This window comes from Cercospora kikuchii (assembly GCF_019650295.1).
Source record: "Cercospora kikuchii DNA, contig_00007, whole genome shotgun sequence".
Classification (NCBI taxonomy): domain Eukaryota; kingdom Fungi; phylum Ascomycota; class Dothideomycetes; order Mycosphaerellales; family Mycosphaerellaceae; genus Cercospora; species Cercospora kikuchii.
In genome coordinates this window covers 1,395,559-1,408,822 of record NW_025408588.1, presented here as the reverse complement: position 1 = coordinate 1,408,822, position 13,264 = coordinate 1,395,559, and the positions used below count along the sequence as shown (strand labels likewise).

Here is a 13,264-nt window from a genome sequence, read left to right as displayed (position 1 = left end):
GTTGGATTAATCAATCACTATGGCAGTGCGAATTCGCGATGGGTCGGCAAGAACGCCATGCAAAAGAGAGCAACTCGAATATTATAAGACAGGAAAGCATCGCTGAAGATGAGGACACAGTATCAAGCAGTTCCTGAAGCATATCGCATCAGCTACAATCTTATCTCTGTCACCGAAGATGGTCTCTTCATACCCATTAATCCTCTCTGCGATCCTCGCACTTGCCAACGCAAAACCAGTGCCCAATGCACCGACCAAAGTTGCCCGGCAGACAAGCGCTGAACCATCATCTTATCCTCTCGGAGACGCCTGTGGCAATGAGTGGAAATATCTCAACTTCAACAAAGATGACGCAACAGACAAATCTCGTCTGCAAAAGCTTCACGATATCATTTGTGTTGGCGAAATGCGAGCCTTGTCAGCTTGGGGCGCTAATGCTGCTGGTTTGTAACTCCATGGAACAGCAATGCTTGAGATCACAGAGGACTGACAAGGCTCTAGGCAAAGGCAACGAAGTCTACAAAACATTCTTCCCTCTGAGCGACGACGAAGACGATACGCAAGCCAATGTCGAAGAGGTATTGAGGAAGATTTCAGGACAAAGTAGCACAGAAGGCATGGTCGGTAAGATCGTGGGAAGTTTTGTCGTGGACAATAAAGGTAAGGCGTCATTATTTCTCTCCAACGTTTCCACGAATGATTTGGTTGACCAACTTCCTTCCTCCAGATTTCGGCGCCGACACAGGCAAAACCTGCGAAACAAAAGGAACCCTAGCTTATACGGATGTCGATCCCTCTGACAACCGCGAAAAAATCCACTTCTGTCCCATCGCCTTCAACCGCGGTACGACCGTCGTGGACGTCTCCTGCTCCAAACTCGACAAATACGCCAGCACGAAGATGGACACTTTCTCCCGTATCGCTCTGCATGAGATGATGCATTATAAAACCATGGGCGTGGATTCTGGTGTTGGTGCACAAATTGTGGATGTCAATAATGCTGATGGGGTTTCCGCTTATGATCCTGAACGGTGCTTTGGATTGGTGGATGAGGATCAGGATGATAATTCGGGGTTTGCGGAGATCAATGCTGATAGTTATGCTTGGATGGCGTTGGATGCGTGGGTGAGTTATAATTGTATTGCGGAGGATAGGAAGGAGGAGTATGATTCTTTCTTCCCGCTGGAGCCGCCGGAGTATGAGGATTAGGTGCAGCAGGAGGACGTATTTCTACGGGCGTGGGCATGAGACGGGCGTGGTGGATTTCGTACGTAAGCCTATCTGGGAGGCAGGGAATTGGGCTGGTGTCTGGTGAAAGGTTGGAAGGATTTTCTGGTAGCGATTACTGTCGGCGTTCATATTTCTGGCATACAAATTTCGTCTTCGTATGTACATTTTCCAATTATTTCCGCTGTACGACCTACAACTCGTAGTGTCCATCCGTTTTGGTTGGCTCGTAATACCACACTCCGCCTGTAGCATTGGTGCAACCACTCCTGCTCGTCTGATCAACAGGCACGTATCTGCGATCCTGAGGCCTACCATAAGTGTGCATATAGTACCACACCTCACTCAATACAGTCCTGCCCGAGTCTGTCGAGTTCTCCCTCCTACCAGCTTCCGTCTCATTGTACCTCGGACCTGAGCACCCAACATACGGTACCGCACCATGTTCCGCAGCAAGTGCATTCTCAAGATCCACCTTGCTGTATCCCGTGCTATTACTCGGCAGAATGCTGTGCTTCGAAAGCCACTCCCACGTGGGATACTGCTTGTAGTACCAAATCGTTGTCTCGAAGAAGTCAACGACCTCTTGATGCTGAACGTATTGAGGTCCGTAGCAAGGAATGTCGAAAGTCGAGTAGCATGTCGCGTGCTTGGAGAACTCGTGAGCCCAGAAATCAGCGTTGGGACCGTAGTTCGAGATCCAGTACTTTTCCATCCAGGCTAAGAGATCGTATTTGCCGAATGGCTCAAGGAAGGTACCGATGTTAGGACCTGTGTAAGGTGGGACGACAGTGCCATTGGGGAGGCCGTTGGTGGTGTTCGGCGATGGGACGGGGTCGTACTGGCGATCAAGATCACAATATTGTGTGTAGGATCCGTTACTATCGCAGCAGTCAGTTGTTGAAATCTGGAAGGCTCCAGGTGTCGTTGACCTACCAGAAATCAGGCCACAAGCCGTGCAGACTGTACGAGTAATGTCAGTGACATGTCCGATGCATCATCTGGAGCAGCATAGTCCTTACGTCCATGTGTTCTGAGGAATTGGCTTATCGGCGTAGACGTTCCAGAATTGAGTTAGCAAGACCAGTCCGCCGAATGTCTCAACACAGCAGGTATCGACATTCTTCGGGTTCGCCGATGCAGAGCACGAGAGGTATGCGGGGTCGAGGACGCAGGTGTGATTCTCGTTTGAGATATCGTACAATGTGGAAGCACTGGCAGTGGTAAAGGCAGCCGCGATGGCCACCAGTGATGTTGAACGCATTTTGAATGATCTCCCAATGGCTACGAGAGAGGAAAGAAAAGTCGGGGTCGCCGCCTACCACTTATATGTTCAAGAGATGGATAGATCTGCAGTATCGGCGAACTGCGTGGTGCAGATGGCCTGCAAGATGGTTATAGTGCCGAGCGCGTGGTGCATGTTCCTGCAGCGATAGGTGGATTTTCGGTAGGATGATGACGGTGGAGTTGCTGAAGGAAGACAAGCTGCCGGAGCAAAAGGCTGAAACGGGCTGCGCGATGCTTATCGCTCATTGGCTTCTCGCCACGCAGCTAACTCCGCGCCGCTAAAGGGGAGGCGGTATACAACGGCCATTCTGGAAGCCTCATTCGTCTTCGTCGTGCGTTCGCAACTCCTGCCATCATGGCTGTGCCGTTGCATAGAAGACGACATATACTTGGGCTCCGGTAAGTCCGCTGTCGCTGAACATGTCAACTTGTGCGTCTTTCAATCTCGGCAGCGCGCCTACGGTACGCCACTTTCGTAGACAAACTCTCTCTTCTTCAGATAGGACATAACCAGGGACTCCGCAAGACATCAGCGTGCTACTTGTCAACAGGAGTCGACATATAGTGCTAAGCTGCAGCTCGAGTTGCGAGGCAGAAGGGACGAGGATGGCACCACAAGTCTTTTCCTTCATCGGCCAAGAAGATGCCGCAAAGTTCAAGTCGCGAGGCACAAGACGAAAGATTCGGAGCCATATCGCCTCCACGCAGCATCGCAATAATCGTCTAGCAGCAGAAGGTCCGAAACAGGCAAAATTTAGGGCGAACTTGAGCATCTCCGATTTTCAACAGAGCGCTCCTGCGCGCTCAAAACGCGCAACTGCACCCAAGAATGATCGCAAGGTGCAATTACCGCAAATCAAAGCCACGCAGAGACGCCAGCAACATAAGAGAAATCTTTCATCTTCCACGCCCAGGAGAGGCTCACGCGGGCTCAGCTCGCCGGGTCGCGAGCGGGCGAAGAATGCCAGCAGCAAGGATCATACCATGTTCCTGATCAGGCAGTCAGACCTGACCAGCCAGGCCAATGCCGCCGCGCATCCAGTGCCCTTTGAGCCGTGGTTCGATTGGTTGACTAGCTATTGGTATGAACGAACCATGCCGAGAAGCACCAGTCTACTCAAGACCAATATGCAGCAGATCCAGCTCTACACCACCTGGTCTAGAAGGATGGAATTTTCGGAGCCCGCCTTGTACTATATGTCTCTACTGCTGGCAACGGGTATTCCGTAAGTGATGTGCTTTGCCATCATCTTTGCAAGTTGAGCTGACAGCGTGAACAGTGTTGCGAATGGAAGCTTTCCATTGGTAAAGGCTTTATGGCTTCGCGGCAAGACGATCCAAGCTATCAATGATGCATTGAACGACCCTCAACGAGCCACGAGCAATGCACTAATAGTCGCGATGGGTCAATTGGCCTTGCACGAGCACATCTACGGCGATAGAGCGTTGGCACACAGAGGCCATCGGCTAGCCCAGCAAAAGTACGTTACGACCTACCTATGCTTACTCCGTGGAAAGCACTAACACCAGCTCCTGCAGAATGATCCAGCTGCGCGGCGGTATTTTGGAGTGCAAGCTGCCCTACTTCACCTTACAAGTCATGATCTGGTATGATAAACTCATGGCGGCAGAGGCGGGTAACGCAGCATATTTCGAATATTTGCCTGCTTTGATGAAACAGGTCCACTCATATAGCGACGCCGAGGCTATAAATGTCACGAATACAAGCTCACCGGCCCGTTCCAATCATCCTGGCTATGGCGTCCCGGATGAGAACGATGAGGGAGCGAAAATTGGTGAGCGACTGCAGCGCCATTCGCCACCACCTCAGGAGCATGATTGAAGCTTTGTGATGAGGATCGAGAAGCATAGAAATCTGAGGGATGTATCGGCGCGTATAGAGCTTGTGAATGACTTCCGCCGCACACGGCCCGAAGCCCATCTATGCCGGAAAACCATAGCTGCGCCTCTTCAAGCTCATACACTCGAGCGAACCTGAGACGCGATTCTCGGCATGCTAGGAGAGGGCTGATAGACCTTTCGATAATCGCATCGAATTCATCCTCAGCACTTTCTCACATCATGAGAGGAATAAAATGCTTTGAATTGGCAAAACAGAAGTACCGGAAGGCTGGCGCAAACAACGGTTATGCATGCTAGAGGATGTACTGGGTCTCGGACGACCCCATCGAAACCGCAGTCGTCCCAATCTGATCCTCCACGCCCGCCCGATCAAAGCCTCAAGCATCTCTAGCGGTACTTCACCGAAAAAAGTCAGCTTCTCACCCAATGCTCTGCGCGAAATCACACAATTGCTCACTCACCTTATGAAACCCAATATCCGCCGCCTTTTCACGGAAAGCCTGACGAGACATATTCAAGCCATATTTGCGAATGACACCGGATTTCTTCTTGTCGCCAGTGACGCGACTATCGCAATCGTACTCTCGTCAGCACATTGTTCACCGATAGAGAGAAAGTCTTGGCATTCCTGTCGAAGTGAGGGAAGGGGTGACTTACCAGCCACGAGAGCCTTTGCCGTAAGTGCGTGGACGCGAGTAGAAGACGGTGTCGTGAGACATGATGATGATCTTGATGACTTGGGTCGATGTGATGAGGTGCAGAGGTGGGATTTTGCTGGGGTCAAATTTGCGATGTTGGTGGCCCATCAAGGTGATGAGATGGAGACCTGGACTTCCAAAGTCAGGTTTCATCTTGGCAGAAACGTGATGCTTTGACATGGTTCATGATCAATGTACTGCGCTCGATAGTACAAGAAAGGCTACGGTGCACATTATCGAGTCGAAAGATCAAAGAAGTACGTCAATATTGCTACCCAAAACCAAAATGCAGAACTACTCGTGTACATGCCACTTCCGCCCTTCCACCTGTTCTCATCAACCCCATTATGTCTCCTGCCCAAAAGGAACTGTAAAAGCCGGGGCCGTAGTATTATCACACGACCTCCGAACGATGTACGGCGAGGCAACCGTATTCCTATCCCACGCAACCTTCCCAGTCGGATCCGTAACATTGAAACCCCAATTCGCACCACCTCCGCCTTGCGAGAATGCGAGCCTCATAGCATAGTAGTCTCCCGCTACGAAGTCCAATGAAAACGGCTGAGCCGAGGCGAGATAAGCGGTCTGGCGGTCAGCATTATTCCCAATCCAGCCGGTTCGAGCTGTGTTTCCGATCCATAACCATGCTCGATCGTCGTTGGCTTCCCAGTAGAATGTGTAGGTGCCGGTCATGTAAGGAAAGAGATAGAATCGATGCATGATGGAGAATTCCACGCAGGAAAAGGATTGCGGATTTCCGTAGATTGTTACGTTGTCGCTCGGGTTGGGGCCGCAGAGTTGAGGGAAACCGCCAATGCCGTCCGTTATGCCGGATGTGTAGATGACTTCCCAAGTGCCGCCTGCGACTCTGGATTTCATGAATTCGGGTTGGAAGTTGCCGTTGTTTTGGTAGCCTGGGTTGTTGCGGAAGGCCGCGTATTCGACGCCTTGGTTGTTGCATGTGGTTGGGGCGGGGAGCTGGGATACTGTCACCACGCCGGTTGCTACTGTCGTCGTTTGGGTGACAGGCGGAGGTGTCGTTGTCTGGGTGAGCGTGGTGGTGATTGTGGGAACTGTGACGGTCTGTACCACAGTGACCGTTCCTGGATTTGCAGCGGCCGGGCTGGCTGATTGAGAACTGGTTGTTGTGACATAGGTACTGGGAGGCTGTGTAGTGACGACCGTTGTTCTCGCAGCCACGTACGTTGTCACAGTCGTGGTCGGGGCCGGAGCAGTCACTTGATATGTCACTGTGATTGTCGTTACCCCGACCGTGGTTGTAGAAGTGCTCGTCGCTCTTGGTTGTTGGACTATGTTCGCGACAGTTGTGGTAACCACATACTCAGGCAATCTGGCACAAGACGATGCAACGAAAAGCATGAGCCTCGTGTTGAGGCATCCTATTGGCCTCGCAGCTGCGCGAAAGACTGCATAGATGGTGCCATCGTCCATTGAGCAGAATTGGGCTTGTCCTGAATCGAACGCAGCATTTCTCCAGATGACTTCTCCGGCAGCTCCAAGCCTGAAGGTCCGCGCGATGCTCCCTGGATTCAGTGTTGGGATGAATGGTTGCGCATCCACACTTGAGTTGGTAGTGTAAAAGTACTGCGTGTCACCCAGAAAGACGGATAGAGTGCCATTGCGGATCTGGTAGACAGGTGCGGTCCGACAGTCATTTGTGACTGTGCCGTTGCCATCGCTGTATGCCTGTCGTGGTCAAGGTTGCATGTCAGAACGCTGGAGAACACTCATGGCAGCCAAGAGTTCCGAGACATACCGCATTCGTTTGGCGTTTCCTTGCGCCTCCTGTTTGTACACTCATCCGATATGCCTCGTCGGTATCTAAAAGCTCTTGCTTGGATCGCTGAGCCCAGATCAATGAGTCGCGCGATAGCCCAGTATTCTGATTGCGTGCCTGAGAAGACGTATGCGCATCTCCAGTCGAATCAATGCCATGATCTGCGATGTCTCGTTCGCTCTTTGGCAAGCCTGTTGTGGATGTCGAAACATCCGGCATAGGCTCATTGAGATGGCTCCCACTCAGTTGAGGTTCAAAAGCGCCATCCAGGGTGCTTGGCGAGCTAATCTGTTGGTGCGCGGCTGATTCGAGTTCATTCCGGCCAGTGTCCTGCCGTGCCGCTGTTGTAAAATGAAGTGCCGAAAGTGAAATGACGAGCAGGCCCTTGAGAAGCATCTTTGCACACGCTGTCTACCACTTGAACAGTCGCGATGCTTCAGGCGCGTCCCCCATACTCATAACTGCTGCTCAGCAGGCGCGTGGAACATAGCTTGTGGCGTTGAATGTTTCCGCGTTCACATTCCATGCCAGCCGCCTGGGCCTCACATCTGACCCATCGGTCCGTGGAGGTCAAACAAGCTTTGAAAGTGGATATGGAACGTGGAAGGTGTAGGAAGGGCATGATTGCGAGGAGCTGGTCGCGTTCAACATGTAGCATCAAGCTCCTGTATGGCCTCCTCGAATTTTTAAAGAGTGGCCGCTTGGATGAAAGCTTGCAGTGCAGAGGCAATTTGTTCTCGATTCTGCAAGGAATGCCACGAGGCCTAGATGTGATACGCGCGGTCGTGACACAGCGCCGGATGATTGCATCTATAACTTCAATGTTGGTTTAGCGCCGTGATCATCCACATGGCCGTTTGAATCAGGATATTTGAGGCGAAGAGAAATCGCTCAAGGTGATAAGTGTTGCATAATGGCGCAAACACATCGCCCAAGGCGAAGGTACTCTTTGCTTCTCATGTCGCATCGTATCTATCGTCTACTCATGTGACCAACATCCTACATCTTCTTGCCAGTTGGGATCTGGAAAGCAATGACCGGCTCGCCATGCTTGAAAGCCTTGTCGATGCGGAAGTAACCCTTGCGGTCGAACTGTACGATATCGTCCTCTTTCAGCTCAGCAACATTGCAGTCAGCGAGGGCCTCGGTCTTGAACTCGGTCTCTGGGTTGAGAGACTTTTCGAAATCGTCCTCCTCCTCGAGCTTGTCCTTCTTGATAAGATAGTCGAAGTCGTACATGACCAAAGGTACGAGCTCCTGGTCGGTTGAGAGCCAAGTGACTTTCTTGCTCGTCTTCTTGACATCGCCTTGAAGATGCAGCTCAAGCTCCAGCTCAGACACGGTCTTGTTCTCCTCAGACTTTACCAGATTGAGTGGGTTCAGAGTGTACTTCTTCTTGCGCACGATGGCGTTGCCCCAGTTCATCAGGGTAATCTCCTCATCTTCGGCAAACGACTGCGCATCGGCCTGGTCAAGAATGATGGTCTTGCTGAAGACGACCTTCTTGTTGCCCAAATCAGCGTTCTTGGCGTGTACTGGCTTCTCCTCGGTACGCGGAGCTTCTGGTGCACCAGTCACGGTGACTGTCACCTTATCCTTAGACTCGACAGCAGTGTAGCGTTTTGCGATTGGGTCAATGTGCTTCTTGTTAGTCGCCCAGAAGACGGTCCAGTCCATCATGTTGATATTCTTCGACGGTCCCTGCTTCACAATGAACTCCTGCAGAGCCGGGATGGTCATACCGCGACGACGGATGCCGCGGACAGTGGGCATACGCGGATCATCCCAGCCCCAAACCTTGCCCTCATCGACGACTTTCGTGAGCTTGCGCTTTGACAAGAAGGTCTTGATGAAGTTCATGCGGGAGAAGTTCCAGTTGTGCACGGGACGCAGCTTGAGAGCCTTGATGAACCATTGGTACTGCGCATCACGATCGTTGTACTCGGTGGTCCTCAAAGCGTGAGTAATACCCTCGTCTGAGTCTACAATCGGGCAAGCGAAGTCGTATGTGGGGTAAATCTTCCATGTGTTTCCTGTGCGGTGATGCGCCTCTGGATTGCAGCGGTAGATGACAGGATCTCGCATGGCACCGTTGTTGCTAGACATGTCAATCTTTGCACGAACAGACCACTTGACACCCTCATCTGTGCCTGCCTTCATCTCCTCGAAATGCTTCAGGTTCTCCTCGACTGAGTCATTGCGGTGAGCACTCTCGATCCTCTCCATGCGCTCCTTCTGCATCTGCTCTTGAGGAGTGTTATCGGTATAAGCCAAGCCATCCTTGATAGCTTGCACGCATCGTTCGTAGAGATTTTGGAAATAATCGCTCGTGTATGAGACCACGTCGGGCTTGATTCCAAGAAGCTCACAGTCCTTCAAAATAGAGTCTTGATACTCCTCCTTCTCTTTCGACGGGTTTGTGTCATCAAAACGCAGGATCAGCTTGCCTTTGTACTTCTTGTGGGCAAAGTAGTCATTGAGCAGAGCAGCCTTAGCGTGTCCGATGTGTAGATATCCTGAGGGCTCTGGCGGAAATCGTGTGACCACACCATTCTCCGTGTCAGGCAAGCCAATCTCGTAATTGGCGCCATCGTCCACCACCTTCTTCTCGGCCGGGCGAGTTGCCAGCTCGATGGTGGGGGCTGCTGTCTCCTCGATGAAGGTGAACCATCTGGTCAGGTTGACCATCAGGCCTTGTTTGATGTAGGCGTGGGCCACTCGGTTGCCTCGCAGCGTCTTCCATACCGTCGTGTCGGCGTCGGTGGCACTATAGCCCACGATGTAGCTGCGGAGGGTGAGGTGGGCATCGAGTTCGGCCAGCGGCTTCTCGATCTGCTTGAGGTTGAGCGGCTCCAGGGCCTTGGCTCGCTCCTGCCACTCCTGAATCTGCGCTGTACGATCTGCCATGTTTGCTGGTGGATGTAGATGTGATCAGCGAGGAAGTTCATCAGTCAGTCACAAATGTTTGAGTCAATGCGGCTCAAAATGCCAAGCTTCGCGTTTGCCCCTCATCGCGTTCTCGTCACCGCGACACGACTCCCTCACCGCCGTACATCTACTTCCACATCTCGCGCGTGCAGAAGCGCTGTAACGGGAAAGCGAAACTTGTATGTCAGTCTCTGCGACTCCGGCAGGCCGCTCAGGCGACCACGAGGCTGGCACTGGCGAGCCGACCATTTGGCAACGACTGCTCACGGCTCCCTCTGCACGATTCGTCTTGGCCACGATATCTCGTCACCGCCTACACGGACGACCCGCGGCGCGATGCCATTGTGCAATATCCAGTCCTAGCCTTGTGTGGGCACAGAGTCGTGTCCGCACGTTGTTGAGCCTCACGGCGCCACATGCGCCAACAACGTCGATTCCGTGCCGATCATCCTTCCAACAAATCTCTCTACTGACTCGTCAGACAGACGCGAATAGAACAGAGATTCTTCCAGTCGATGAGCATTTCGCTTCACGATCGCTAGATGTGCTCTGGCATCTCGTGTGCGCGCGGAGGCTACTGTGTTTCCCGGCGATAAACCCACTTCGCACCGCGAGACAGAAGAGCAACGAATGCTACAGCGTCGCCATCATCGCAGGCCGAACCTAGCATCTCGCGGACCACAATCCGAGCGCACGGCACTTCGCTCGTGTCTCCATCCTTTAAGGCGGCTCCCGCCTACACCGCGCCCTCGACTCTGCACCGGAAACTGCAGATCCCTCCATCTCTACACCATCTTCCATGTCAACCATAATCTCTCACGCGGTGCTCTGCCAATCGCAGCCCGTCCAACTGTCAGGCTCAGTCGTGCTCCCGACACGTGCAAGCTGAGTTGGCACTCCACGCCTACTCACTTTGCCGCTGCATGACATATTATGCACCATAGCCCCGTATGGCCAACGAATTCGCGGCCCGCCCAAGGCAAGATCTTCCACGTTGCATGTCAGTGTCCAGACGGTGAATGCGATATCTGTCGATCCAATGCAAACAATTTGTCGCTGTGACGTTTACTTGACGACTGGGAACGGCACTCCTTTTAATTCTACTTGACGCCCGTTGCATAGCTTAAAGGCTATACTTGTTCGAACATCTGTGCTTCCATCGGAGTGGATATCGTGCAATCATGCGAGCGCAAGACTTACTCCAAGCGGATATTCCACAACGGCTGCCAGCACAACAATAGAAGATCTTCTTCTTGCGAGGACTTCGCACAAGTCAGGCCTGCGGAGGCTAAGCTGTTCTCAGATGCCACGAATGCTCTATGCTGTTGCAGATACGCGTGAGAGCGCGGCTTGGGGATCCGTCTGTCCAGGCATCACGATCTGGGATCTGACGCAGTAAATCGCACATCTCTTGCTTGTGGTATTTATGTCTGTCTGCGGTTTCCAGCAACCATAGCTCTTCACCTGCCTTTCGAATTCTTTGACTCCTCTCTTGCCCTCTCACCGCCCAGCAACATGAAGGCTGCTACGTTATTGGCCCTTCCGGCTTTTGCCTTGGCTTACCCAGGTCTGGACAAGGAGACTGCTGCTGCGGACTTCGAAAAGCGTCAGCTGCGAGAACTCGCCACTGGTTTGGTCGAAAGTGTCTCAGGCTACGCCGGTGCGATAGCTGCGCAGGTGAATCAGGACAACCTGCGTCCGGAGCCCGGTTTCGAGTTTCAGGAGCCAGGACCAGATGATGCTCGCGGTCCTTGCCCAGGGTTGAACCTCCTCGCCAACTATGGTTATCTGCCAAGGTCAGTCCGACGGATATGAGTCTCTATATCGCATCGGGACTGACAGTGCTGCAGGAATGGCATCGTCACCATGGGTGAAGTCATCGAAGCAGTGCAGCGTGGTTTCAACATGGGCATCTTGCTCAGCACCGTCTTGTCTGTCTTCGCCATCCTGACAGACGGTGACATCGAGACATTGTCGTGGTCGATTGGCAGCTCACACAATGGCATCGGCGGCCTCAACCGTCACTCCACAGTCGAGGCGGACATCTCGCCAAACAGGGAAGACTACTACAACGGCTGCGGAGACAACCATCACTTGAGCTCGCGCATCTTCAAGCAGAATGTCGAGTTCGTTGATCAGGATCCCAACAAAGAGTTCAGCTATGATGTTATGCGGAAACAGTAAGACTTGTCTGGCTTTGCTGATGATGCCACATGCTGACACACCTGTAGATACGAGGCCAACAGCAAATTCACGCAGGCATACAATCCATGGATCTACTATTTTCCCTTCCCATCGATTGTCTCGGTCGTCGCATTCAACTTTTACCCAGAGTACTTCGCAAACGGTACATATGGTGCCGGCGGTGTCGCAAATTACGAGTCCATTTCAAGCATTGTCGGTGCCAAGTACGATGAGGAGACCGGCAACTTCGAGTACGTCCCAGAGAGGTGGCCAGAGAACTGGTACCGTCGCTCAATATCATACGACGCTGTCGAGGCCCTCGTCGACGGTTTCACGCGCATCTACCCAGCCAACCCAGTCGCTATGCCTGTCGGACAAATCGGGACACCGAACCTCAACGCCAGCACTCTTCTCTGCAACGTCTACCAGGGACTCAACTCCATCGCACCTCTCGCACTCGCTGGTCAGTCCCAAGCCGCTCAAGCAGGTGTCTCGAGCCTTCTTGGCAAGCTTGTTGACCTAGGTCTTGATGGTACCACTCTTGGTTGTCCAAAGGATACCATCTCGGCCAACTTCCTGTACCCTAATGCCACGACTGCCGGTGGCCCGCTCGGCCCAAGCCTGGATCGCGTATCTAACAATGGCAACAATGTGTACTACAAGACTTACCACACGGAGGCGCCCAAGTACCCTAAGTGCTCGTACTTGAATGAGCCGGAGACGCCGGAGGATCAGCCTGAGGACCAGCCACCCACTGATGGCGATTATCCTTCCCAGCCGTCTGACTACAAGAGAGATGAACGCTTTGATGAGAACAAAGAAAAGATGTGAAATCAAGGATATACATCATGACTATGGAATTGTAATTAGCACCTCTAATGAATGAACAATGAACTATTCACACCAATGAACGACGCAGTCTGAGGCGCGAGTGGTAGTGGAAGACAAAGACTGGACATCTTACGTAAGCCCAAAAGTTCTGGTCGCAACGTCGGGCAACCTCACCTTTGTGCTACACCCAGTCCTCCTTCTCCATTTCGCGTGTAGATATTTCTATCGCAACCCTGAGAGCATCTATACCGCTTGACGCAATGCTTCTGGAAGCGTAAGACCCCGCACTGGGCGCCTGCCAATGGAAATGCTGGATCTTAGTGCGGAAGTCGCGTCCACAACGCCTTCGAGATCGCATTTCACAGCGATGACAAGAGGTTGGCCAAAAGACTTTCTCTTCATATTTGAACGCATACCTGTAGAAGACTCTGCGTCATACGATGGCCGG

General features: G+C 52.4%; 7 protein-coding genes across 7 annotated transcripts; 3 read left to right on the top strand and 4 right to left on the bottom strand.

Annotated features, from left to right (window-relative positions):
• Nucleotides 1-347: 347 nt before the first annotated feature.
• On the top strand, nt 348-1,209 carry CKM354_001065000 (uncharacterized protein; the record flags this gene model as incomplete). The annotated part of the gene is made up of 2 exons (XM_044806114.1): nt 348-660; nt 728-1,209. 2 exons carry the CDS (start codon nt 348-350, stop codon nt 1,207-1,209), a joined length of 795 nt encoding a protein of 264 aa, XP_044662049.1.
• Nucleotides 1,210-1,420: 211 nt separating this feature from the next.
• On the bottom strand, nt 1,421-2,491 carry CKM354_001064900 (uncharacterized protein; the record flags this gene model as incomplete). The annotated part of the gene is made up of 3 exons (XM_044806113.1): nt 1,421-2,108; nt 2,164-2,190; nt 2,250-2,491. 3 exons carry the CDS (start codon nt 2,489-2,491, stop codon nt 1,421-1,423), a joined length of 957 nt encoding a protein of 318 aa, XP_044662048.1.
• A 629-nt stretch (nt 2,492-3,120) lies between these two features.
• On the top strand, nt 3,121-4,357 carry CKM354_001064800 (uncharacterized protein; the record flags this gene model as incomplete). Its single annotated transcript, XM_044806112.1, has 3 exons — nt 3,121-3,740; nt 3,795-3,995; nt 4,054-4,357. The coding sequence occupies 3 exons, from the start codon at nt 3,121-3,123 to the stop codon at nt 4,355-4,357; spliced, it is 1,125 nt and encodes a 374-aa protein (XP_044662047.1).
• A 439-nt stretch (nt 4,358-4,796) lies between these two features.
• CKM354_001064700 (uncharacterized protein) lies at nt 4,797-5,096 on the bottom strand (the record flags this gene model as incomplete). The annotated part of the gene is made up of 2 exons (XM_044806111.1): nt 4,797-4,944; nt 5,035-5,096. The coding sequence occupies 2 exons, from the start codon at nt 5,094-5,096 to the stop codon at nt 4,797-4,799; spliced, it is 210 nt and encodes a 69-aa protein (XP_044662046.1).
• A 324-nt stretch (nt 5,097-5,420) lies between these two features.
• On the bottom strand, nt 5,421-7,269 carry CKM354_001064600 (uncharacterized protein; the record flags this gene model as incomplete). Its single annotated transcript, XM_044806110.1, has 2 exons — nt 5,421-6,782; nt 6,853-7,269. The coding sequence occupies 2 exons, from the start codon at nt 7,267-7,269 to the stop codon at nt 5,421-5,423; spliced, it is 1,779 nt and encodes a 592-aa protein (XP_044662045.1).
• A 603-nt stretch (nt 7,270-7,872) lies between these two features.
• On the bottom strand, nt 7,873-9,780 carry CKM354_001064500 (glutamate--tRNA ligase GUS1; the record flags this gene model as incomplete). Its single annotated transcript, XM_044806109.1, has 1 exon — nt 7,873-9,780. One exon carries the CDS (start codon nt 9,778-9,780, stop codon nt 7,873-7,875), a length of 1,908 nt encoding a protein of 635 aa, XP_044662044.1.
• Nucleotides 9,781-11,316: 1,536 nt separating this feature from the next.
• On the top strand, nt 11,317-12,816 carry CKM354_001064400 (uncharacterized protein; the record flags this gene model as incomplete). Its single annotated transcript, XM_044806108.1, has 3 exons — nt 11,317-11,597; nt 11,652-11,981; nt 12,033-12,816. 3 exons carry the CDS (start codon nt 11,317-11,319, stop codon nt 12,814-12,816), a joined length of 1,395 nt encoding a protein of 464 aa, XP_044662043.1.
• Between the last annotated feature and the right edge of the window lie 448 nt (nt 12,817-13,264).